Source organism: Podarcis melisellensis (genome assembly GCF_964234715.1).
Source record: "Podarcis melisellensis genome assembly, chromosome: 2".
NCBI lineage: Eukaryota > Metazoa > Chordata > Lepidosauria > Squamata > Lacertidae > Podarcis > Podarcis melisellensis.
In genome coordinates, this window is record NC_138529.1 from 85,543,380 (window position 1) to 85,568,445 (window position 25,066).

At 42.7% G+C, this 25,066-nt stretch overlaps 1 protein-coding gene across 1 annotated transcript in view; it reads right to left on the reverse strand.

Annotated features, from left to right (window-relative positions):
* Positions 1 to 25,066, reverse strand: part of UROC1 (urocanate hydratase 1) — a 47,116-nt gene that overhangs the window by 4,374 nt on the left and 17,676 nt on the right. Inside the window, exons 8-18 of the mRNA XM_081902025.1 lie at positions 24,813 to 24,956; positions 23,215 to 23,303; positions 21,619 to 21,681; positions 21,109 to 21,288; positions 19,009 to 19,106; positions 18,417 to 18,489; positions 16,448 to 16,569; positions 10,177 to 10,247; positions 7,352 to 7,450; positions 5,342 to 5,441; positions 2,874 to 2,955 (exon numbers count right to left, since the gene is read on the reverse strand). Of these exons, the coding sequence (XP_081758151.1) occupies positions 2,874 to 2,955; positions 5,342 to 5,441; positions 7,352 to 7,450; positions 10,177 to 10,247; positions 16,448 to 16,569; positions 18,417 to 18,489; positions 19,009 to 19,106; positions 21,109 to 21,288; positions 21,619 to 21,681; positions 23,215 to 23,303; positions 24,813 to 24,956 (1,121 nt within the window). The remainder of the gene's footprint in view (positions 1 to 2,873; positions 2,956 to 5,341; positions 5,442 to 7,351; positions 7,451 to 10,176; positions 10,248 to 16,447; positions 16,570 to 18,416; positions 18,490 to 19,008; positions 19,107 to 21,108; positions 21,289 to 21,618; positions 21,682 to 23,214; positions 23,304 to 24,812; positions 24,957 to 25,066) is intronic.

Below are 25,066 nucleotides of genomic sequence, written 5' to 3' on the forward strand. Positions count from 1 at the left end.
GTTCAGCTCTGTTTAGGCAGCATGATTATCAGCCTATAAACAAAAATATCACTTCAGTCTCTGAAGGATGAATAAAAATTTGTGGAAAGGAAACTAAAACATGCATATTAGAAGTGGCTGATAAATCCATGTGTTTATCCATTGGTAAAAACACTGCAGTTCAGATCTGTCAGTTCTCTAGCCAGCAGTATTGACAATGGAATGCTCAGCCTCACAGACATAAGACAGCACACACATTTTATCATGAACTGATGAAAGATTGAAAAAAAGCATGTCTGAATGATGGAGTTTTCAAGGACCAGATGTATGGATCCAATGCAGCCAATCCCAGTGCTGGGCATGAACTAATCAGATTAATTCAGTGAATTAATTCAAAATTCTCTGACTCAAACCTGAAAATAGTTCCCGTAATTCCCAGGTGAGTTGAACGTGATTTTATTTTAGTTTATATGGGTTTCCATCACACATAGCTCTGCATCTGATTGTGGGCACTGCATTTTCCATTTTTACGTATCTGAAAAGTGATTTTTTTTCAGCTTAAAGATCATAATTTTGGGGGGAAACAAATAAAGCAATTCTTCACATTGTACTGTGTGTGAATGTTTTCTTAGTCTTATTACTTATATGTAAAACATCAGCAGAGCGGCTTGTAAAAAATTTGAAGGCTGAAAAAAATGTGAGGACCACATGTGTAATGGAATTAGCTCCATTTTGGAGGGGGTGAACTGGAACTGGTAGTAACCCCTTTTAAAAAATGAACTTTCTGAGCAGTCTGCAGTCCCCACCAGCCTCAATCTTCAGATCACCTGGATTCCTTCTAATGGGCAATGCAGACAGCCACCCTGGAGGGTGAAGTATTACCACTAGTGCTTTTTTACCTTTCCTATTTAGTGCAAAGTAGCCAATGGAAAGTATGAGCTTAAATTGCATATTTACCTCATTGAAATCAGACCCTGTTATCTTTTGACTGGGGCAGAATTACATGTTAGGAGAAACACAAGAGTCTCATTCTACAGGTGGAAGTCCTTGTGCTAAGAGGCCAATTTCATTGGATACAACCCACAGAAAGGTCCCTGATTCTGAATAAGGCAATTGGTCCATCTAACTCAGTGTAGTCTGGACCAGAGGCGTAGGAAGGCGGGTGCGGTGGGTGCGGTCCGCCCTGGGTGTCATGACCGAGGGGGGATGACAAAATGGCAGGCTGGTACGCCGCACACCTTGCGCCCAGTGGCAGAGAGCAGTTCTCAGCTGTGGCAAGGCACACCCGACCGCAGCAGCTCTGTTGCTGGGTCATGTCTGACCTGGATGCAGAGAGCAGGAGAGTGAGCAGCAGCTGCCCTGCCCCTCTCCTACCCTGAACTGTGGCGAGTGGGAGGGCACCCTCCGCGCTCTGCCCCCTTTGGGAGTGCGCCTTGCCCCCTTCAGGAGCGCGCCCGTTCTGGGCAGGGCGGGCATATGTTCCGCCAATGGTATGGAGCAGGGATGGGGGAATCTATGTCACTTCAGATGTTGAACTACAACTTCCACAACAACCCATTACCATTCCAGGAAGCTAGCTGTACTAGCTGAATATAGACCATGTGGTTCCTGTGATCATTTATGTCTGCCAGCACGACAGGAACCAGGATAGCAGAATAGGTGAAAACCTCAGTGGACAAGCGCTGCGAGGTTGAGGCAAAGGAGGGGAGCAGGGACTGCTGTGCCTAACTAAGAGCTTGGGGAGGATATCATGCTCTAAGAAATCTTCCAGGTTCAGTGAGCACAGAAAAAAAGGTTTAATTTGCTCCTTAAAAAAGAAAGAAACAAAGCTAAAACTAATTGGAGTGAGAGCGGAGAAAAAAACAGGCTGGCACCTGACCTGTTTTGTATCAGCGATCCCTTGCTGCATTTTAGCATATGGACATGTTATATTGGGGTCCAAAGGTCACAGGTTTAAATGCAGCTTGCGGGGAATCAAAATGCATCTCATCCACTGGCACCCTGAAGAACTAGGCAAGTTAATATGGTGTTGGAAGTAAGTTCTATTTAGAAAGAAAGAGAGAGAGAGAAAGAGAGAGAGAAAACCTCGAAACTACCATAATAGTAGTCAGTTTTCCACTGAATGCAGTGGTTACTGTCTTAACATCTGGGACTTTTTTAAAGATCTGGGAATGAATTAGAAGAGAATCTTGCAATATTAGTCAATAAAAAGAAACCTCAAACTCCAGCAGAGTCTACTTAAACCATTCTTATCCTGGTTTTGCACTCTGAAGGCAGCTAATACCGTGAATTCATTCAAAGGCAGCCCACAATAATGGGCTGTGCCGAATGAATCCCACTGGAGATATATAAAAGCACAACTGTTCCTCAGTTTTCATTAACTTGCATAGAGATTGTGTGGGGCACCTTGATGTGTTTCTAAAGCACAGATGGAGAGCCTGTGGTCCTCTGCATGTTCCTGGACTTCCATCCCCCACTATCCCTGACTACTGGCTATTGCTGGTTAAGGGAGTTGGAACCCCACAACATCTGGAGGGCCACAGGTTCCCCTTCGCTGTTTTAAAGTCTTTCCAGAGGAGTAACTATGTTATGCTGCTTCAGCAAAAACAACAAAGTGTGGCACTTTAATTTGTCACGGCATAAGTTTTCATGAGTCCACATCAGACTGTCATCAATGAAAGCTTATGCCACACTAAGCATGCTAACATGCCACACTACCCTTTCTCATTTATAAAGTTCGAAACAGAAGCAATAGAGACTCCCATGAAGGCATGCCCTTCAGCAGCTCAATCCTGTTGCCCTGCAACCATTGCTGTTTTTTGCTGCAGCCGCATGGCACTTCCTTTACTCAGGAAACGACGTCTCCCTTCCTTTTGAAGACAAATTCTCCTTACCAGCCAACGCCACCACCGTTGTGCAAGGCAACCCAGGTGGCTCCTCTGAATGAGTCTCCCACAAAATTCTGAACAGCCATATCTGTGGAGTGAGAAAGCATGGGGATTCTAAGGTTAATGTGGGGGAAAGCGCATAATAGACTTGCAGCTGTGAACCCAAAGCTTTCCTTTCTTTCTTCATTTCATTGACTGTTTCCATTCCAGATATCACATTGCCCTAACATTGTTGCCAGAGGGCTAAAGCAAATGCGATGGTAGCAGATCTGTGTGGCAAACTTGAGATTGCTGCCAGATGCCATAGCAATTTAAAGCACAGCCAGTGCTAATTCCGGAACTCAAGACATCCTTAGTGAGTCACCTGAACTACAGTGGTACCTCTGGTTACGTACTTAATTTGTTCCGGAGGTCTGTACTTAACCCAAAACTGTTCTTAACCTGAAGCATATGTAACCTGAGGTACCACTGTATGGGGAATAGGCCTGACCAGGGCAGGCAGCCCAAGGAGTGTCTGCTTCTTCTGATTCTCCTCCTTATGAGCATCACTATGCTAGCTCATGACCTGTCCTTCCCTCAGACAGGTGATCAGGCAGGCAGCGCCAGCCAGCATGACTAATGGTCAGGGATTATGAGAGCTGAAGTCTAGCAACATCTAGGAGGTAACAGACTCCCCAACCCAGGCATAACAGATCACAGTCTTCTCCAGAGCCTGTTGAAATCCTTGGAAAGATCACGTCTCTGAAGGCCTTTCCTTGAGAATGGACTTCACTTTGTGATAGATTGTAGGCATTGCTGATGCATTTTAGCATGTCTCTGAGTTATTCAGTTTGGGGCAGGCTGGATGTTTCTCGTTTAATTTAACTGGCTTCAAGTAAGTATGTTTACAGTGGCTGTAAATTGCCTTGGGGGGGGGGGGGCTTTTGCCCTGAAAGGCTGCCTTTAAATAAAAATACAATCCTTTAAATAAAAAATATAAATGCATTTTCTCATGTTATGTGTACTTATAAAACTGATAAACACTTCTTAAGTAACTTCAGCTTATCTGAAATTCAACCATATAAAAATGGAATGTTATTATTTACAAGCAAATTCCTCATCCTGGAAAATATCTAAGGGCGTTTCCAGAATGTTGTTTTTGGGGGGTGGAGGGCGAGATTCAACCACACACTAGCAAATACAGGCTGCACAATTAAGGTTGATTTTGTGGTCTTGCACAAACATTCCCAATAAGGGAACTGATGGGGAAATGCACTGAAAAAGGTGAGATAATACAACATCCCCACAAATAAGACTGAATGTTCAACAAACAGCTGGTGTCATCTAAGCTCCTCACAAACTTTGTGCAAACAAATCAGGAAGAGTGTGCAATAAACAGGTCATCCGGGGCAACTGAAGGCATTACACAGATGTCTGCAAACATTACATGCATGCTGGCAACATCAGCCCTGCCATGTGGGAACCCATTGCAGACGACCACAGTGCTTGGAGATAGGCAGTCAAGGTGTGTACCCATAGCAGTAACCAGAGGAGAAATGACTGCTGGGAGGAGTGCAGAGAAAGGAAACACCATGGTGCATTTGGATGCTTTCATCTGCCTCAGCTGCAACAAAACATATCTCTCCAGTATCGGTCTCTACAGCCACAGCAAGCACTGTAATCCTCCAATGGTTTGGCTTCACCCCTGAAAGTGCACTCCTCCGTGGTCTCCCAAGACAGACAGATGCCAACCATTAAATGTGCAGAATCTTGGGAGGGAGGAGAATTTCCACAGTGATTTAATCATCAGCCTTTCTTCCCCTTCCCTCCACTAGGCAGGATATCTGCATTTTTATGTTTTGAACTGCCACAAATTTATTCATTGAACTGACACCTGACATTTTGTTTAATTTCTAGTAGCTCCGCCTATCAGATGCTGGGATCTTGGTTAGCTGGGTAGAGATGGGAATACCAGCGGGTTCAGCTTGTCATTCAGGGGCGAGAATAGCTGTAGATTCTGAAATTCTCTCTTTTATTCAGGGACGGGCGCGTTGTCCTTCTTTGAATTAGCTCCCTGTGTATTGATGGGGTAATGGCCATTTACATTATAAATAGTTAGAATATAATGTTTACAGTATCCTGGTCTATGTGTTTAAGTTGTGCACTCAAGTTCTGTACTCTAGCTGCAAAGGATGTGCTATTTTTACAACTCCTTTTTTTAAAAACCTCGCCCTGTGTGTGCTTATGCCATCTCTGTCTACTTACTGCCTCTGAAAAAGTAGGATATTCCCTATGGAAGTTCAGACTACCATAACCTAGTTAACCTTCCAAGCCAAGGATGATTCAGCATCTCCCTCACCCCCTATTTTGACATCACTGAATTGCGGGCAACCTACCTACCAGACTAAAACTCTCCATGCTATTCAGTGAAATTATTTTTCACATCTTAATCAATTCTGATCGCTCAAAAGAGACTATGCACCTATTCAGCTGACCTGCACAAAATGCTGATCCATCATAGATGTTCGACGTTTCTCTGTAAGGACTGTCTGTCCCACTTACATCATGGTGATCTCGACTAAGGACAACTGGTGCCTGCAATATAAAATAAAAGCTGAGGAGAGAGCAGTCAGAACTAGGGTGAGTGGGTGGGTGGGAACAGATCACTCTTCCTATTTAAAAGGAAGAGCCTCGGTTGACAAATGTACGCTAAACCAAACTATGGCATAGCTCCAGGTAACATGGCAGAAGAAAGACCAGGGAAGGAGTTATCACAAAATCCACCCTTTTAGATTCCAAAAATACTTGCTCCAAGATAAGGCCCATTGAGTTCAATGGGGCTTGCTCCTAGTTAAGTTGGCATAGGGTTTCAAACCTAAATCACTCCCCGAATTCGCTATTGCCATCTGGCATGGGTCTCTAATGGGATGGGTCAGAAATGACAGACCTGGTGAGGAGAACAAATTTTTGTTTCTGATCTTCTGGCAAGATTAAAGGATTATCTTCATCCTCAATCCCTGCTGTAAATTATTTTAGCATGGAGACCAGTCCAGATGGAGGTACCAGCTGACATCTTCTCAGGGAAAGACTTTAGCAGTGAGTGCTTGTGTTTGATAAAAAGCTTAAACTTATTGAAGTGGAAAGATATGGAGCATGGCCCTGTTTTAGGCTGCTAGCAAATTATGTGGTCTGTTTGTAGTGCACTTATAAAGAGGGAAACCATGATATTAGATCATGCAGAGGGAGGGAGGGAGAGAGAGAGAGAGAGAGAGAGAGAGAGAGAGAGAGAGAGAGATGATAGATCGGCATGAGGGTTTGACCTACGTTTTTCATTTATAGTCATTCTTGATTGATAAAAGTATCTTATATTAATGGGTTGTTCTGGAGATCCCAAGAAAGATCCTGGGGTCCAATACTGGACGCTGATATGCACAGTTATTTCCTATTGTATGCCCCCAGGACAGAAAAGATACTTTTGCCACATTTCTCTGCCATGAATCGTTGTACTGAAATAAATAGGAAGGAATATCTGTGAAAACCACTGGTCATTCCTAACAGGTTTTAAAAAAGGAGTTGGGTTCAGAAATAATTTTTTAAAACCCCACATTTTATACAAAACCTTATCATACCATGTGGTTAGTGTTAGAGCCAACTTCATTTCTGTGGGAATGTTCAGGGAGGCAGGAGAGGATATATATTGTTAAATTACCGTATATCCTTCCCAACTTGTGTTAACAAGTTCTACAATTTAACAGAGTAACATTCCCCTTTTAAAACTCGTACAGCAGATAATGTCTTTGCCAGGCTTGTTTAAGCCTCTAAAATAAGTTTCTTGGTAATTCCCCCTTATCCCCTCATAAAAAGATTAGACACAACACAAGTCTTGTATAAAATTATATAAAATAGTTTACTCACATTCTGTTCACAAATGGATCCCAGAAGGCAAATTTAGGTTACAAAATATATACACCTGGAATCTATCCCATAAGAAGATAGTTCTTTTGTCCTCTCTTGGAAGCCAAGAGAGCATCTCAGACTAATCAGATGTTGCTTCTTTGAGGAATGGAGTCAGAGAGAGATATGGCTGCCTCCGCTGAGGTATTTTGTTACCTGCATAGGTGAGGTCATGCCCACCTCTGGTCACATGTAGAGGAAGTCTGTCCCAGCCCAGGAGGAAACAGCAAGTTCCGACTGGTTGGTCCAGACACCCCCTTTTATGTCTACTCTCGGAATGTTGTATTTGACTGCTCTGTGTTTCACATCCCACAATTTCAACCCGATATTCTTTGTTATTCTGCTGCATATTCATTTGCTTCAGGTGGTTTGCATTTTTAAAGGAAATATCCTTGTCCCAATGTTTTACCTTATCCTGCCAATGTGGGTGGTGTTCAACATGTATTTACTAGATAGCGGAACCATGTGGCTTTTTCCATCACAGGTTAATCTTGTATGCTAGAGGAAAAGAAGCAGGTCACACCAAAGTGATATATGCAAAGAGAATGTACCTTAATTTTTCCTTCAGCGATGCTTCGGTTAATAGCCAGTGCAATAGCAACACGACCCTTCTGATCTGAGTACAAAATTCTGGCTTGGGAACCCACAACCTAGAAAATAGAAATAACAGAAATATCCCCAATGCTCCAGATGTGAGCCAGTGACATTTCTTTTCCTCACAATACACATCTTCAATGATTATGTTATGATGATGCCATTAGGCTTGAAATAATAATAATAATAATAATAATAATAATAATAATAATAATAATAAACTGACTGGGTTGCCCTAGCCACTCTGGGTAGCTTCCATCAAATTATAAAACCACAGCAAAACATCACACATTAAAAGCTTCCCTATACAGTACAGGAGGGACGCAGGTGGCGCTGTGGGTTAAAGCCTCAGCGCCTAGGACTTGCCGATCGAAAGGTCGCGGTTCGAATCCCTGCGGCGGGGTGCGCTCCCGCTGCTCGGTCCCAGCGCCTGCCAACCTAGCAGTTCGAAAGCACCTCCGGGTGCAAGTAGATAAATAGGGACCGCTTACCAGCGGGAAGGTAAACGGCGTTTCCGTGTGCGGCTCTGGCTCGCCAGAGCAGCGATGTCACGCTGGCCACGTGACCCGGAAGTGTCTCCGGACAGCGCTGGCCCCTGGCCTCTTAAGTGAGATGGGCGCACAACCCCAGAGTCTGTCAAGACTGGCCCGTACGGGCAGGGGTGCCTTTACCTTTATACAGTACAGGGCTGTCTTCAGATGTCTATTAAAGAAGCCTTTTATTGTTTCTGGGTGCACAGTTGTGGTGCATGTGTGGCCCCAGCAACAGTTTATCTGGTTTGCAAATGTGCCTCCCAGGCTCCCAGAGTTTGGCAATGCCTGGTTCATCCCAATCCTAAAGCTTTAGCACTTAAGCTCTTCATGTTTAGGTCATTTGTACTGATAGGGTGTCATTTGAAACATTTCTAATGTTGGACAAAAATAGCAGTGGGCAGTTTACCCATGCTTTGGGATTCATGCTTGGCTTTTGGTGCTGAAGGACTAATGCTCATCATAAGAATAAATCACACATTGGCTGCCTTGGACTGCCTGAAAGCACTTTTTTAAAAAAGGTCTGCCTGCCAGAAATGAAAATATTCCCTGAAAGTCCTGTTAGCTTGGAAATTTTCCAAAGCCCCTTCCAATTTACATGACCCAGTTAGTGCAGCAACTATGGCCTAGTTTTTGCTAAAGTAATAAATCTGTGTCTGAGCTGGGCTACTTCAGATTGCAGATGGGGCGCCTCAAATGTTTTAATGCTTCTCTTTGCAAAGGAAAATAGGTGTCAGGGACAAGGGTTCCAACCTTTCTCTGGTGCTTAGTTTTCTAAGAGCAGAGAATTTTCGTATAAAAAAGCAATCCATCATGAAAGGTCCGCCCTGCAGGCATGTTTATCACCTCAATGAGAACTAGTGACCTGAATAGAACTAGGCTGGATTCTGCATACAGCCAAGCTTGGAACCAGGGCTACTTAGATAATCCACCTTTGCAGAGTTCCAACCCAGATTTTGAGGTTCCACTGAGTCAGATATGTTTAATGGAGCAAAAATTGAAATCTGTTCTTGTTCGGGAGGCACATTTCCAGAATTTGGCAAGCCAGCAAGAGGATATTCCTCTCTTTTCTGCATCTTTTCTTTAACATAATGTGTGTATGCTTAATTGGAAATAAAACCTGTAAACTGTTTTCAAACCTTACATCTTTGTAGTAAAAAAAATTTGCAAATTTTAAAAAATGAACTGCACCTCAATTTTAATCTCCCCCCCCAAAAAAATTAGCAATTGTACTTGTCTACAAATTCTGATATTGCAAACATTAAAAACAACAACAATAAAAATGCAAGCAATGGCTTGGACCCTAACTTGCCTTTGAAACAGAATTTGTGTTCATTGTATGGGACTTTCCTGCTCTCCCCCCACCCCTTTCACAGCCCACTCTGATCCCAAAGATTTGATCCCATGGGTTGTTGTTGGTTCTTGGGAATGGTGTGGGAATGCAGCTTGGAGCAGCTGCATATGGAGGTGGACTTGGCAGAAATCACACACACCCTTAAGTGAATTAGAGGTGCAATTCTGGCCAATTTGTTTTTACTTTTTTTTAAGAGAGAGAGAGAGAGAGAGATGGATTGATTTATTTTTTTAGGAAAAGGTTTGTGTATTTCTTCATTTTGGACACATGCACAAAATCCATTCTATTCCAAAAACTGGGAGTGCTATTATTACTCAACTGGAATGGAACCAAAAGGAATGTCATAATTTCAGACGTTTCATGGAGCAGAACTGAGAGAATTACCGGTAGTTTATTCCTCCTTGCAAGCCACATCATTGCTCAGCCCAATGATGGCAGCTTTGCAATGATGTGGCAAATGTGATTCAAAATGCAGAAGGCAGCATAGCCGCATGGCCATTTTATCACATGCTGTCTGATCTACTCAAGCCACAAATAAATGAGGAAAATGTGATAGTGTGAACTGGGATGCTCATGAATGCAGGCGTGTGAGACGCCTCTGTATCCATAAGGTGATTAATTTTTTTTCAGAGGCCTGGAGGCCAAGGCAAATGTCGCATACACAAACCTGCATACTATAGCCCCACTCTGTCCGCCCCCTGCCTATATGTAAATTGGTTTAGGAAGGTGCAGGTGAGATTCTGACACTGAGAACACGGAGACAACCATTTACCAAGACAACAGTTTTAGGTTTTTGATTGGGCTCAGTCTTCCATTTGGAAACTATGCCCTTTAAAATGATGACACTGAATCTGAGCAGTGCACACAGTCATTCTTTTAGTTGGCAGGATCCACATACCAAATTGTGCCTCCTGGCTTCCTGGATCCAGCGGATGTTATCGGAGTATTGTTGCTTCACAGATGCAGTCACTGGACAAGAGGAGGGGAGAGGGGACAAAATGGCTCATAAAGTGAGTACATTGCAGCCTAAGCCATGTGGTAACTCCAGAGGCCAGCACGTAAATACACTATATAGAGAATAAGATACAGGGAATGAAAAAGGCATGAGCACCTTTAAGATGACAAGTTAAATAGGAATGGAGGGTGGATAAACGATTGATGATTGATTGATTGATTGATTGATTGCCACTAGGCTTGCACATAAACATGCACTGTCTAGAGGCAAAGGAAATAATTTACAGTGCCTTAATTTGTTCCAGAGGTCCATTCTTAACCTGAAACCGTTCTTAACCTGAGGTACCACTTTAGCTAATGGGGCCTCCCGCTGCCGCTGCGCCACCGCCACGCGATTTCTGTTCTCATCCTGAGGTAAAGTACTTAACCCGAGGTACTACTTCTGGGTTAGCAGAGACTGTAACCTGAAGTGTTTGTAACCCGAGGTGTTTGTAACCTGAGGTACCACTGTACTTTATCTATTTAGCAAATAAACCACCCTTCATCACACTGTAATCCCAAAGCAGTTTCCAATAAAATAACAAAAGCAAGATAGCATGTTCATGACCAAATATAACCAACTGCCAGAGATAAATGTCAAATATGTGCACCAATACTGAGGAAACATTATTTTAAGCCTGCCCAGGCATGATCTCTTCCATGATGCTTGCAGTTCAACTGCAAGATCCTTTAATTAAGCGTTGAGGATTAATATGCCTGTCTTTTTAATAACCACGAATAAGACATCTGCTTCCTTAGGAGAATTATACTGCATTTTAAATTCCATAGGGAACTATCCTGTAAAAGGACAATGGGAGACTTGAATGAAAAAATGTGTTTAATGGGCATTTGCAAAATATGACAGAACAAATACAAAAGGGAGTATTAATATCTCTGAAAGGCTTTAGATCACCCTGGAAAACAAACATGGTAAATCTGGGGTGCAAAACAGCTCAAGGAACAAGCATGGACTGCCCACTTCTATTCTGTCCAAGTGCGGCAATTCATTCACCCTTCCTAGGTAGAATCACTGACCTTTCATTAGGTTGACTTTGAAAATCCTTCCTAAATTGCTGAATCTCACATTTAAAATAAAAAGGGGGGAAGTTGCCTCTTTTCTCATGAAACCGATCCTTTATCAATTTACTTTGTTGCCTCTGCTGCTTGCTGATCTTTATTTAGGTTCCAGAAGATACTAAAAGTATGTTGTGATCTCAGCCACATTATTTGTGTCAGCAAGGAAACTGACTCCCTAGCCTCAGAGTTATTTTGTATTTTATTTTTACATCATCCAAGCCTCTCCAAATATACACAGGAAAGCACATTCTTCACATAAAACCGGTAAAGACAATTTCACTCCCACGCCAGCCTTGATGCAGAGAGGTCATCATTTCTGAGCAGATATTCTAATTTTTACAGAGTGTCACTTCAACGGAATAACCTTGGACATACAAATTTTGACTTTAAGAGCGTTGCAGGAAGCAACCATAATCACATTTGAGTGTGTGTGGTGCAAAACACCAGCATTTGACTTTATATATCATATTTTTTGCTCTATAAGACTCACTTTCTCCCTCCTAAAAAGTAAGGGGAAATGTGTGTGCGTCTTATGGAGCGAATGCAGGCTGCACAGCTATCCCAGAAGCCAGAACAGCAAGAGGGATTGCTGCTTTCATTGCATAGTGATCCCTCTTGCTGTTCTGGCTTCTGAGATTCAGAATATTTTTTTTCTTGTTTTCCTCCTCCAAAAACTAGGTGCGTCTTGTGGTCTGGTGCGTCTTATAGAGCGAAAAATACGGTAGGTTAATGCACAACAACCAAAGTATCCTGGGCATTCTGTTTCACAGAAGCCTATTTGCTTGTAGTAGCTATAGTTCTGAGGGTTGCCACAGGCACCAAGAATTAGTCTAGTCCTTTCAATAGCACACCTGATGCTTCCATTGCTATTTATCTATTGACTGCCCTTAGCAGAGAGCTGGAAGTAACAGCTAACAAAATGAGTGGTACCAGCACCAGCATCAATGATGGTGAGAAAGATGGAACAGCTCTCCATGTACACATAAAAAAAATCACTGGAACTGACAGCTGATACAGCCACGCAGAGGCTTCTGTACACCTGAGGTGGGTGGGTTAACAAGTTTCTTAGCTGAAGACTGGTCTTGCTCCTCATATCTTTTCCTTCTGCTTCACACTGTGTGGTAGTCCTTTCTGCTTCATAGCATGGTGTGGCATATAGCATCAAAGGCTATAAAGTTTAAGGGCTTGCTCACCGTGCATGAGAATCACTTGGCTACTCATCAGTTGCTCACAGCTGACTGTGAGGTAATTGACCTCACAGGAAAACTTTTCATTTGATGTGATTAGAGCAGATCTAAAAGTTCTCCCTGTGGTGGCCTTTCTGCACATTCTATGAAAAATATATTAAATAGCTGTTTCCGATTGTTAAAGCCCCAAATGGCTTAGAACTGGGACACCTTTTCTATGGCTGCATAACTCCCCACCTAAGAAAGCTCACTTTGCCCCCTCTTTGGTTGCTTTTTGTCCTCACTATGCGAGGACCTTCCTTTGCAACAGGCATCTAACCTGCCAAGTCATTAGTGATAATCTCTCCTGAAATATCCAATACTTGAAGGGCTTTACCTGCTGTAACTACTTTATCTGTCTACAGGGTGCCAGTGTGGTGCCCCCTAGATGGTTTTGAACTCCAGTTTGCATCAGAACCAGCTATTGTTATGGCCAATGATCAGGGATGACAGGAGATGTAGTTCAGCAGCATCTGGAAAAAGCACCATGTTGGTTACCCCTCGTCTATTAGTTTGCATTTTTAACTGATCATTTAAATGCTTCTTCTGTCATGTGGCAAACCACCTTGTGTGTCTTAAAGGAAAAAGCAAGGTAAAAACATTTTTTATAATAATAAATAAATAATGTGACAGGTTTCTGTCTCTACAGTTTTTGGCATTCCTTTTCAATTCTGCTTGATAAAATTAATTAATATTATTATTATTTAAAACAGAGGCAGCTTCGCTTCTTCAGAATGACAGTGTATGGCTAGGAGCCTGAATGTGGAATGTCCCAAATTCAAAGAATTGGAATTTTGTTTTGGTCATTATACTAATGATATGCACATTCCACAAGAGGAGTGTTTGAATGGCCCAACAAAGGAGCGACTGTAGCTATCAACCAGCCACTCAATGGCCAGCTTGATCTAAAGTTGCTGACTTGGTGTGTCAAAAATGGATCCCATGAGGCCATGTTCTGTACCTATCTGTGGAAGACAAAGAGGCAATTCAAATGTCCATATGGAGAATATGGGTTGACTGGAACCAGGAGGAATTTGGTTCACAGTGAAGCCACTGTGTGTTTGCTTCACCACAGGCACAGTTTTTGCCACTCAGCTCACATTGACCACACCATAATCCCTCCACTTCTGGAACTTTTCCAAAAGAATGGTAAATGTGGTTTGGGGTGCCAGCGAGGTCCGGGGTGAAGCAACCACACACTTCCCCATGTTAACAAACCCTGCAGAGATCCATTCAACTGGCTTTCTCAACCTTCCAATATGTCACTCTTGAAGATGAGGGCTGTAGCTGAAGTTCTGCTTCTAGCTATAGCATAGTTGAATGGCAAGCAGAGCATTCAGTAACGAAGAGGTCAAAGGGGATTCCTAGAAAGGTTCATCTTATTAGACATCCACTCCACTGAAATTCAGTAGTTGTTTCTCTCTGAATTCCTCTGTCCATTGCTCTGCCAAGCACAACAACAAATTCAATAACTGAGATGCGACCTAATCTCCTTCAGTCAGCTGGATTTTTAAAATGTCTATATATACACACATATACACACACACACACACACAATTCTGATGGGCACTTTCTTGTGAGACACAGCCTTACAGCTTTATCTGGCATTAAAATAGTTTGGGTCTCTATCCCCCTTGAATGGTGGGAAAGTCAAGGCAGTCTTTCTAGGGTCGGATGCCATACCTTCCGGGAATATCTGCACTGTGAGAATGAGAGCGTTCCAGCTTGTCACTGTGTTTGTCATCACCCAATCACACAAAACAAAATAGTCTTTTGCAGTCCCCCTATAGTGCCATATGGGCAGGGGGTAGAGGTACCTTTGCAGAAGGACCGTAACTCAGTGGCAGAACATGCTCCTTGCATTTAAAAACTCTCAGGTTCAACCCCTAGCATCCCCAGGTATGAGCTAGGAAAGACTCTGTATGAAACCAGGTAGGGCTGGGTGATACCCCGTCTGAAACTCTGGCACTATTGCCAGTTACTAGAAGTGAGAGCTGGACCATAAAGAAGGCTGATCGCCGAAGAATTGATGCTTTTGAATTATGGTGCTGGAGGAGACTCTTGAGAGTCCCATGGACTGCAAGGAGATCAAACCTATCCATTCTGAAGGAAATTAGACCTGAGTGCTCACTGGAAGGACAGATCATGAAGCTGAGGCTCCAATACTTTGGCCACCTCATGAGAAGAGAAGACTCCCTGGAAAAAACCCTGATGTTGGGAAAGATGGAGGGCACAAGGAGAAGGGGACGACAGAGGACGAGATGGTTGGACAGTGTTCTCGAAGCTACCAGCATGAGTTTGACCAAACTGCGGGAGGCAGTGGAAGACAGGAGTGCCTGACGTTCTCTGGTCCATGGGGTCACGAAGAGTCGGACACGACTAAATGACTAAACAACAACAACAACAAGCCATATTGAGCTAGTTGAATTATGGTCTGCCTTAGTATCACAGCTTTCTATGTGTGTTATTAGGCAAAGGTGCTCTTTTTTAAATTCCAAAGTTTGGGGCCATTGCCAGCAATGTGTTCACATCTACTCATTTCCTTAAAAATAAATAAATTAAAATCATATTTATTTAAGTGGGGTTAGCAATATTGAGGGGCACATTTTCTCAGGTGTCAGGGGCTGTATGCTGGCAGAGGGCAGGACTAGAACTATATGTGGGTGGGTCTACACCTTCTCTCTCATCCTCTCTCATTCTCTCTCTCTGGCACTCCTTTTTCTCTTTCACTCCCTCCTTCATTCTACCAAACAGGTTGCTGGCAGAAGAACAGACCACTCTTGCCAGAAGTCTAAAACTATCCCTTGCAGAGGGATTTTGAAATTAGGCCGAGGGCCACATTAAATCAGGCTGAGGGACACGTGCAGCCACTGGTTGTCCACTCCCATCTTACAGGAAGCCTTCAATCCTTTGCCAGCAAACCAGCCAAGAGATGTCAAGATCAGAAAGCCAAGTAATGAAGCCTTCATATGGCAAAACCGCTGTTCATTCCTTAAGCATGACAACATGAATTATTTTGCTTCCAGTGTGTCATCAGGTATAGGACCTCATTGTATGAAAATATTATATTCTGTCGTATCTGCGTCCCATCTTATTCCCCAAAAGCTCAGTTGCATAGATGGGGTGGTATTCAACTGAATAACTGAACTCATGCAAGGATTACCACTAGTGCAATTTCCTCCCCTCCTGCCCCTGTGCTTGCCATCTTCAGATCTTCCCTGGAGGGTTGGTGGAACTCCCAGAGAAGATTTAGGAGCCACACGGTGGTTGGGGGGGGGGAGGAGAACATTATATTGTGCAAATAGAAATCCTTGTGCTGATGGAGGATTAGCCTTAATGCTATGTTAAATACAACCTCTCAATTCGCCCCAGATCTCCCACTCTGAGCCCTACACTCTGTCAGTCCCTCTGGCCTCCTCTTGATGTTTCTACTCAAGATTTACTTGGTTTTGTTGCCTGTAATAGAGGAAGGAGTTGCAGGTGTTAATGATCCTGGAAATACACATGGAAATGGCAAGAAGTTCCAATGGCTATAAAAGACATATGTGAATTCCGCTGCATGCCTTAGAACACCGGTTGCTGGGAATCCCAGATGGGGAGAGTGCCATTTTGCTCATGTCCTGCATGAGGGCTTCTCAAAGGCCTCTGGTTGGCCTCTGTGAGAACAGAGCACTGGGTTGGATGTGTCCTTGGCCTGATCCAGCAGGGCACCTCTGACATTTCGCACCCAGAAGATGTGTCTGTCTGGGAAATTTACCTTGAAGTGGATTATAATTTGGTATTTATGGTCTTAGTTGCAAGACACAATAAACTGCAGGTAGGTTTATCCATATCCCAGATTCACCTTCCATACTAGAAAATGGGTCGTCTTACCTCCCTGAAGCACAGCTTTCTCAAGCACTGATGTTGCAATGAAGTCGGTGGTTGCCAAATCTTCTGGGTTGCCTGAGGTACAAACCCAACGGAATGGTCCAAATCCCAAAGAAAAAATGTCACTGGGAAGGGAATATGTTTCACGATTAGAAGATAGCTGAAATTCCTGCCATATTTATCCTGGCAGTTAGCAATGCTTTTCTTTCATTAACTGAAGATGAAAGAATTCCAGCTATTTAAAAAAAACACACTAATCCAAACACTAAGTTCTTCGGGCCATTATTTTTGAATTTCCATCAAGGCTTTACAGATGTAAACTACTGTTTCTGTCTGTGGGTATCACACCTGTCATAAGCACGTTCTGACAAAAGAATAGGGAGGTTTAAGTGAAGAAGCAACCAGCTAATTTCTTTTACTCAGAGTAGACCCATTGAAATTACAGGCAACAACAATTTCCTGCAGGGCTTCTCTTCCCGGCCCCTGCATATGTTGGCAGGGCATGCAAAAGCACACATAAGTGTATTTAGTCCCCATTTCACCCTCTTCCCAGGCCAAAAGGACCCACACCTGCAATTATGCATCAGTTGGACACACCTAAAATGGTTGTCACCTGTAATGGACCTAGGTTAGTCATGTCCATTCATTTCAATGGGTAGAAGAACTCGGTTGGATACAACACATATTTTATTCTTCAACTACATTCATAGTTAGCAGCTAGGGTGGGTTTAGTAATTCCTGGTTTAGTAATGCAGCATGAAACCAGGAGCGCAGGAAAGGAGTGTGGAAAAGGCAGGGATTTCCTTTTGGAATGCCCTATAATTTACATTTAAGATGTGTTAGCTGGTCTATATTCTCTGGGGTGCAAAAAGAAAAAAGAAAAGTGGGGGAGTAAGTTCAGTCTTGGAACACACTGCGTTTTGTCTCTCAAGTGTTTCATCTCTCTTGCTCGATTCTCTCATTACAGTGGTACCTCGTGTTACAGATGCTTCAGGTTACAGAGGCTTCAGGTTACAGACTCTGCTAACCCAGAAATAATACCTCAGGTTAAGAACTTTGCTTCAGGATGAGAACAGAAATCGTGCGGCGGCAGCATGGCATCAGCAGGAGGCCTCATTAGCTAAAGTGGTAACTCAGGTTAAGAACAGTTTCAGGTTAAGAATGGACCTCCAGAATGAATTAAGTTCTTAACCCAAGGTACCACTATGCTTTCCTCCAGCTCAGAATTTGTCTGATAAATCCCCACCAGCTCTCTATACATGCTCATCTCCACATGACAGAGTGGCAAACGGGACGAGCTTCTCTATTCAAGGAGCTCACATTAGTGTTTAAAGCCCTATAGCAACTTAGGTCCCAAATATCTGAAAGACCATCTTCACTCCTACTGACGTTCTTGGGTGTTAAAGATCTGCAGAGAGGGTTTCTCTTGATAGTACCTTCACCCTCAAAAGTACAGGGAAGTAAAGTCCCCAAATTGTGGAAGACCCTTTTCACTGACGTGTGTTTAGCATCTTCACTTAACAGTTTTCTCCATGTGCTGAAGATGCACTCTGGCCTTTGACAACTAAGGAATTTTGTTTTATGGGACCAACCTCTTTCGCTGAATTTATACTGTTCTGTTCTATCTGGAATGGTTTCATTTAGTTTTTATAACTCTGGTGGTTTTATCTGTTTTCATTATTGTATATTCTGTTGTAATCTTCCCCGGGACTGTACGGTGAAGGGCAGCTAAGAAACCTTTTGTGAACTGCAGCTTTTAAGAACCCATCTTATAGCTTCTGGTCTACTGACACATTATTTAATCACAAAAGACAATTCAGTTTTTATGAATATACAGGAATGACAAAAAATGGTCCCAAACAGGAAAACTCATTCAGTGTCTTTCTCCTTCTCTTCCTAATCCCCACCCAAAGCACAAGATTCAAGTCTTCTTTCTACATTGGTGTTCCACATTTTATTCTCTCCTACATACCCCATAATGTGTTGGACGTAAGAAGGGTATCGAAATTCAGCTTTGCTGGTACCTCTTTTCTCGATGTCAGCACCTTTGGAACAATTTAAATATAGATTTCAATTTAAAGTGCTGGGGTTTTTTTACCTTTAAAGCCCTACACAGTTGTTGTTATTATTATTGGATATGGAATTATGCTGCTTTGCATGTTGTGCTAGATATGACTGCAGAAAAATAGGATATAAATTTGATGATGATGATGATTCAACCCTTTTGCCAGAGTTTTACAGACAGGGTTTGGGTGAGCAGGATTGGATAGCACTCCAACTGGCTGACAGTGGGGCGTATTGGAAAAAGTTATACATTTTAAATGCCACACAGTAGGTATTGCATGCAGGAGAAATTAACATGAAACTCACATGTGATTCTTCTTGAATGTGAGATCATCATATACCAATGGTTACATGCTTTTTCCTACACAGAAAAGCGCCCCCCTTTCCTGTAGAAAATGTGCAACATGGGGAGCACCCCTGTTCTTGGGATATGTTATCTGCTGTACTCGGCCAAATGCACTACTTGCTTAACTTATGCAAAAAGGAAAAGCGCTACTTACCTGCTCTCTGAGCTTCTAGAAGGAAAGCATTTCCATAATCCCAGAAAAACATTCCTTGATCAGAAAGCCTGTTGATGGCAGCCACTTGTCTCCTCAGACTGAAAATGGAAAGTTATAACGTTCTCTCAACACTATATGAATTTCCATAAAGAAAAATTATGAGCATGCACTAGGCCCTGAACTGAATGAACCAAAGTCTGGCATGTCTTAATTGCAATGGGTCTACTCTGAGTAGGACTAGCATTTAATACCACCCGTTATTTACAGTCCTGTGTTTGATTTGCTTATTCTTTAGCACCCTGGGATCTTACAGGATAAAGGGCAGTTAAAAAGTGTAATTCATTATTAAGACTGAGACTAGTCTAATTAACACTGTTATTCTGAGGATAACATGAGACAAGGATACACTGCAAACTTAGAAGAAGGTAGGAAAGAGATCATCACAGTAAAATAATGAAATGGGTGTATTTATTTATTTGCATTGAAATTTATGAGGCACTTTTCCATCCAAAAGGGGCCCTTAGAGTGGAATATTGGAGCGTGAAGCATAAGAGTTATAACATTAATGCAGTAAAAAGTCAATCAAAATAAATACTGAAAGAATAACGTATGAAATCCTAAGCTGCAGAAACAAACAAAAATCCCCAAGCAATCCATCAACATAGTCAATACTGCATGCACATAAATAAAATAGTAGGAGGTAGTTTTCATCAGACAAATAAAGGTCATTAAGGAAAGAGCTAGGCAAACTTTCCAGGAGAGAGAATTCCTTTGTCTGAGCACTGCAACAGAGAAGGCCCTTTCCTACATTCCCAACAGCCTCTGAAACTGTTGGTGGGATTAAGGTCTCCCTTGAAGATCTCAGTGGATGGGTATGCAGCCCTGGCAAAATAATTTGTGTTCCTAAAAAGGTAAGTATTAATTGACATAGGCTGACAGCAAGTGTGAGAGTGGGCAACCATGGTTTGGGGGCAATGACTGCCCCTCTCATGTACAAAGTGATTATATAGACGAGCAGACTCGAAGTCTTCCTCATCTTGCTGTTTACCTTCCTGCAGTCTGATATTTGAATGTCTTTTGAACCCAGAGAGGCTCCGATACTGGAAGTAAACCCAGCTGGGGAAGGAGGTGCTGGGGCAATGGGAGCAGGGATGGTTTGCCCAATGTTGAATACAACTTTCTACTATTGTGCCAGCTTCCTTGAGTGGCCTTCTTGTCCCTGGAAAATTTGAAGTCAGAAATGCCACTGGCTTCCCACATTCTAGGGAAGAATGGTTATCACTCAGGTAGGACATTTCAGTTTCTGACAACTCAGCTCTCCTCCCTCACATGCTCTTTTTGTTCTTTAAGTCAAACCCTTTTCTCACTTCTGATTTGGGCAGACAAATGGATCTGCTGCCATGTTGCGTCTAATTTAAACCATCAAATCTGTTTGACCTAGCATCAGTCGATCGGAGTGACTCCTGGCTCCCAAACCATCTTTTTATGAAAATGAGACCTAACAGGAACAAGCTACAGGAAGAGAATCATTACCGCTAATCTATAGAGCCTAATTCCCTAATTCCCAGCTCCTGTGAGTATGCATTGGAAAAACAAGCAGCTGGCGATGGCTCAAAATCAATGCAGCTGGGTCACTTAACATTTGCAGCATTCTCAGAAATAAAACTCCTCTTCCTGCCCAGTCATTTGCAGATTTGATTTTAGAGCAAGGCTGAAGAAATGAATGACATTTCTGTAGCCCGCTTCGACCTTCAGAAAGGAGGATTCTTCTTTCTGGTGCATAGTTCTGCCCCTGAGTTTCTCATAAGTGTATGATGCTGATGAAGAGCTATCCTTTCAGACTGAATTTGATATCCCAGTGTGCAGTTTCTGGTGTTCGGATTTTATGAATGTCATTCGAAAATCAATTCCACCCCCCTATAGCTAGCTAGCTAGCTAGATAGATAGATAGATAGATAGACAGACAGACAGACAGACCCCAAACTTAACTGTGTCTATAGAAGAAAAGTGAATATTACAAGAGACATTTGACCTCACAACAGAAGCAGAGTTTTGTTTAAAAAATTGTCCCAAGAAAACTTGTTCAAATTATTGAAGTACCTCTCTTGCACTAGGGTTCGGAATTTAACAGGATTGCTGGACATGAGCTGGTTAGCCTCCTTAAAGCTCAGCTGTACCGGGTAGTAGCCTCCATTAAAAGGATTGTGACAAGATGTTTGGTCAGACCCCAAATCAGCTAGCAGTTCTCCAGTGGTATTGAATTCCTCTGCAAGTCTCTCCCTGCACACAGAAAGAGGAAAAAGTGGACAACTATAGATCAGATTTTGGTATGGAAATAGAAAAGTAGATACCAGGAGCACCTAGACGAAACTTTGGTAAATTAGCCCCTTTGTATTGCTAAGGGATGGACGCATTGTAGGAAATGGCACAACCCACACTTCAAGCATTTGTAAATCACACTGATTTCAATGACAAATACTTCAATCTCCCATTAAAATCAATGAGGCTGAAGTTGCGGGGAGAAATTTCACGACACATTTTTTATCGGAACTGCAACATGGATTCCCCGCTCCTCCCCTGCTGTCGCAAGGTTCATTATTAGCTACTTACCAAAGATCTACCACATTTCCATGATATCCCAGACTAAGAGCCATTTTCTTCTTCTTTGCTTCTCTGTGTACAAGTCAAAAGGGATTAACTTTTAACAATTCAAAAGCAACTTAATTTTTTAAAAAAATCGATGTCATGATAGTTTTAGGTTTAAAAGATACTGAACAATGTTGCTGGAGGGGGATGTTCAGATGAAGACTTTTAAGGAAATAACAATGTCTAGAATCCTCTTGAAACTATAAAGTGAGATAAAACTACTCTCCTGACATGCTACATCCAGAGACCTCTTTGTTCTTACAATCCCCTCCTTGACATCTGGTCTGACTGCCTGTCCTATTTCTCTGTATGTCATTGGCTGATCTTCTCTGATGTCAAAGTGAGTATTCAGACAGGGATGTCACAGATGTCCTGTAGGTACCAGAAACTGTTCTGGTCTTGGGGGCTTGGATTATTAGCTTTAAGACTCTGAAGTGTTTGAAATTCCAAAAATGCAGGAATAACTCTTTTTAACAAATTAAACATATACGAATCAAGATGGTACTATGTGTTATTGGATAGTATCTGGCTGATGCAAATCAGGTGAGAGGTTTGAAAGCAGGCAGACAATGCTTGCTGTTACGTGATATTATGTTATTTGTTATTATGTTATTATGTTATTTGTTATTATGATATTTATGTTAATAGTGTGGTTGTTAGCAGTGATCTGTTCTGCAGTTTGAGCACTGGTGGAGGAAGAGGAGTGCGGGGGGAGTGCACCGCCCCCGGCAGTGCAACCCCGGTGGGGTGCCATTGTGGTTCCCCCCCGCCTGTGCTGGGTGCGATGCCCCCGCAGGCAGTGCGCCACGCCCCAGGACACTCATCATGCCCCTGCGGCAGCACGCCCCACCTTCGGACACGCCCCAGCTCTGGCCCCGCCTGCTCTCTACCCCCCGGTGCTGGAGCATGAAGCTCCGCCACTGAGTTTGAGATCAAAGCACTAAAGAATTCATGTATGTTCTGCTCCAAAGTGGAAAAAATATTCACACTAAGGCAGGTATGGGGAACCTGTGACACACACACCATGTTGTTTTTCTCCAGCTCTAATCAGTCACAGTCAACATGGTGAATGCTCAGGGTTGATGGGAGATGTAGTTCAACACTTCTCAGAATGCCACAGATTCCACACACCTGCGCTAAGGCAGACATGGCAGAAGACGTGAGCCTTGATTGTGCTGAAAAAATAGGACAAGAATTTTATACATGCAAATTCCTACTTCAAGGAATGTGGCAAGTTGCATGTTTCATGTTTTTCACCATTGCAAAGTCTTAAATTGTTAGCCAGTTTCTGCCCCTCTTCACTACACACCTTTAAAACAAATAGGGGAAACAGATGTCAGGACCAGCCCCAAGAGAGTTTTTTATTTTAGTGAGGAGCACTGACCTAGTAGTCACTCACTTCTGAGAAATGTGAGGTTAAGCACTAGAAATAAACCATAGCAGAGATAGGGCAGAGAGGGTTGCCTGCCCCAGACCTTTTCTCCACACTGCAGAAAAGTCCTTTGGTGGGATGTGGAGTTAATTAGCAAAACGCTAAAGAATGTGTTTATTGAGCCATACCTGAGCTGAGCAATACAGTGGTCCAGACTGCTAGTGATTTCCATCAACCATCCCTGCTGGTGACGCTTTAAGAGGGCTGCTTCATCAACCTGAGAGGTTGCATTAGATAAAATCGAATAGAATTAAACAAGCAACTACTGAACTTTAGAATAATTTGCCTTTAATTACTTATGGTAAAGGGTAGGAAATGAATCAGATAAGTCTCCAGGGCAGGTCACAGCAATTTAAAAATACAATATTAAAAACACTTGAAAACAAATTACAGTTTCAAGGATAGAATGGGTCTTAAATATATATATATATCCCAAGTGTCAAAGGCCAGGGCAAAGAGGTGCATCTTCAGCATGCAATGGAAACTATATAATAAAGATGCCACGGGCAGATCTGTGGGGAGGGAATTCCTCAACCTAGGGGTTTCCACAGGGAATGCTCTTGCCCACCCCAAACTTCTGAGGGAAGGGGAACTAAAGACTGCTCTCTTTGCTGATCTTAACACCTGAGAGGGTCTGTAGGGAATGAAGCAGCCTCTCAGATTTAAGAGTCCTAAATCATTTAGAGCTTTAAACTCTATTGTGAGCACCTTGAATGTGGTCCAGAAATGATCTGGCCACCAATGTGACCAGCAGGTGACTGAGACCAGTAGTGGTGTGTAGCTCTGAGGCCTAGCCTGGGACAGGCCACTCCTAGCTGAAGAACCACAAATGATCAATCAGTGAGATTTCTGACCCAAGCAAATTTAGAAACAAGATTTTCTCTCCATCATCAGTGGTAAAATTACACAGGTCACTGAAGTCCTTTATTACCCTGTTTAACAGCATAGCTATAAAGCTGTTATTATAGTAAGGCCTGTTTCACATGAGAACATTTCAGCTCCATGGGGAAACCTTTTATTGAGTGAGCAAGATGTGCAAGTCTGCCAACCACCATATAGCTTGAATTACAATCTGCCCAACAAAATTCTTGTTTGGTTAAGAAAAACAAATTCACATTAGCAAATCCTTTCATTATTGTTTGACCTTTTTTTTGTTGTTGTTTTAAAGCCCAGCTGCTGGTTTAAATGGATGGAAGCATTTTTTCCAGCGAGTCAAGGTCTCGGGCTGGAGTGGCTAAGTTAGTGCGCAGCTCACTTAAGACCACAATCCAAAAGAGAATAAAATGCACAAAATCCCACTGAAAATCAACGGGCTTAAGCACACTTAAATCAGTTTGAGGTTGTGGCCTAATGTTCTGTGACAGTTTTCACCTGAGGGGTTCATAACCTTTAGATAAAATGATGAATTGTTTAACAGTGTGATCCTAAACTTATCTCTTCAGGTGTAAACCCCATTAAGTTCAATAGGGTTTACTCCCAGGCAAGTGGGTACAGTACTGTAGCCTGAGACATTTGCCCCTCTCTAAGCTACTAAAACCTTAACTTTTGGTAGAGTTTCCTTGTAAGCTCTCTCTTCTTAAAACCCACTTGTTCATTAAAATGCCTTAACTCAATCACAAATGGGAGGGAAGTACAGGGAGCGGCCACATGAGAACGGACCGTTTCAGGGGAGGTTGATTTTTTAAAAAAACTAAGTAGAAGCATACAAATAAACATACAGGCTTACCTCAGCAATAATTCCCACACAGCCAGCAATGACTGCAGCCTTGGCTTGAGCGCCACTCATTCCTCCAAGGCCAGATGTGACAAAGACTTTCCCAGCCAGATTCTCCACTCCCAAGTAGCGCCGGCCTGCGTTGAGCACTGTTAGCTAAGGCACATTGCAGAAAAGGGTAGTGACTGTGCATGGTACCCTATGGTGTCATTTACCAATGGCAATACTTCTATCGTATCTCCATTTGTTTATCATTTGCACTTCTC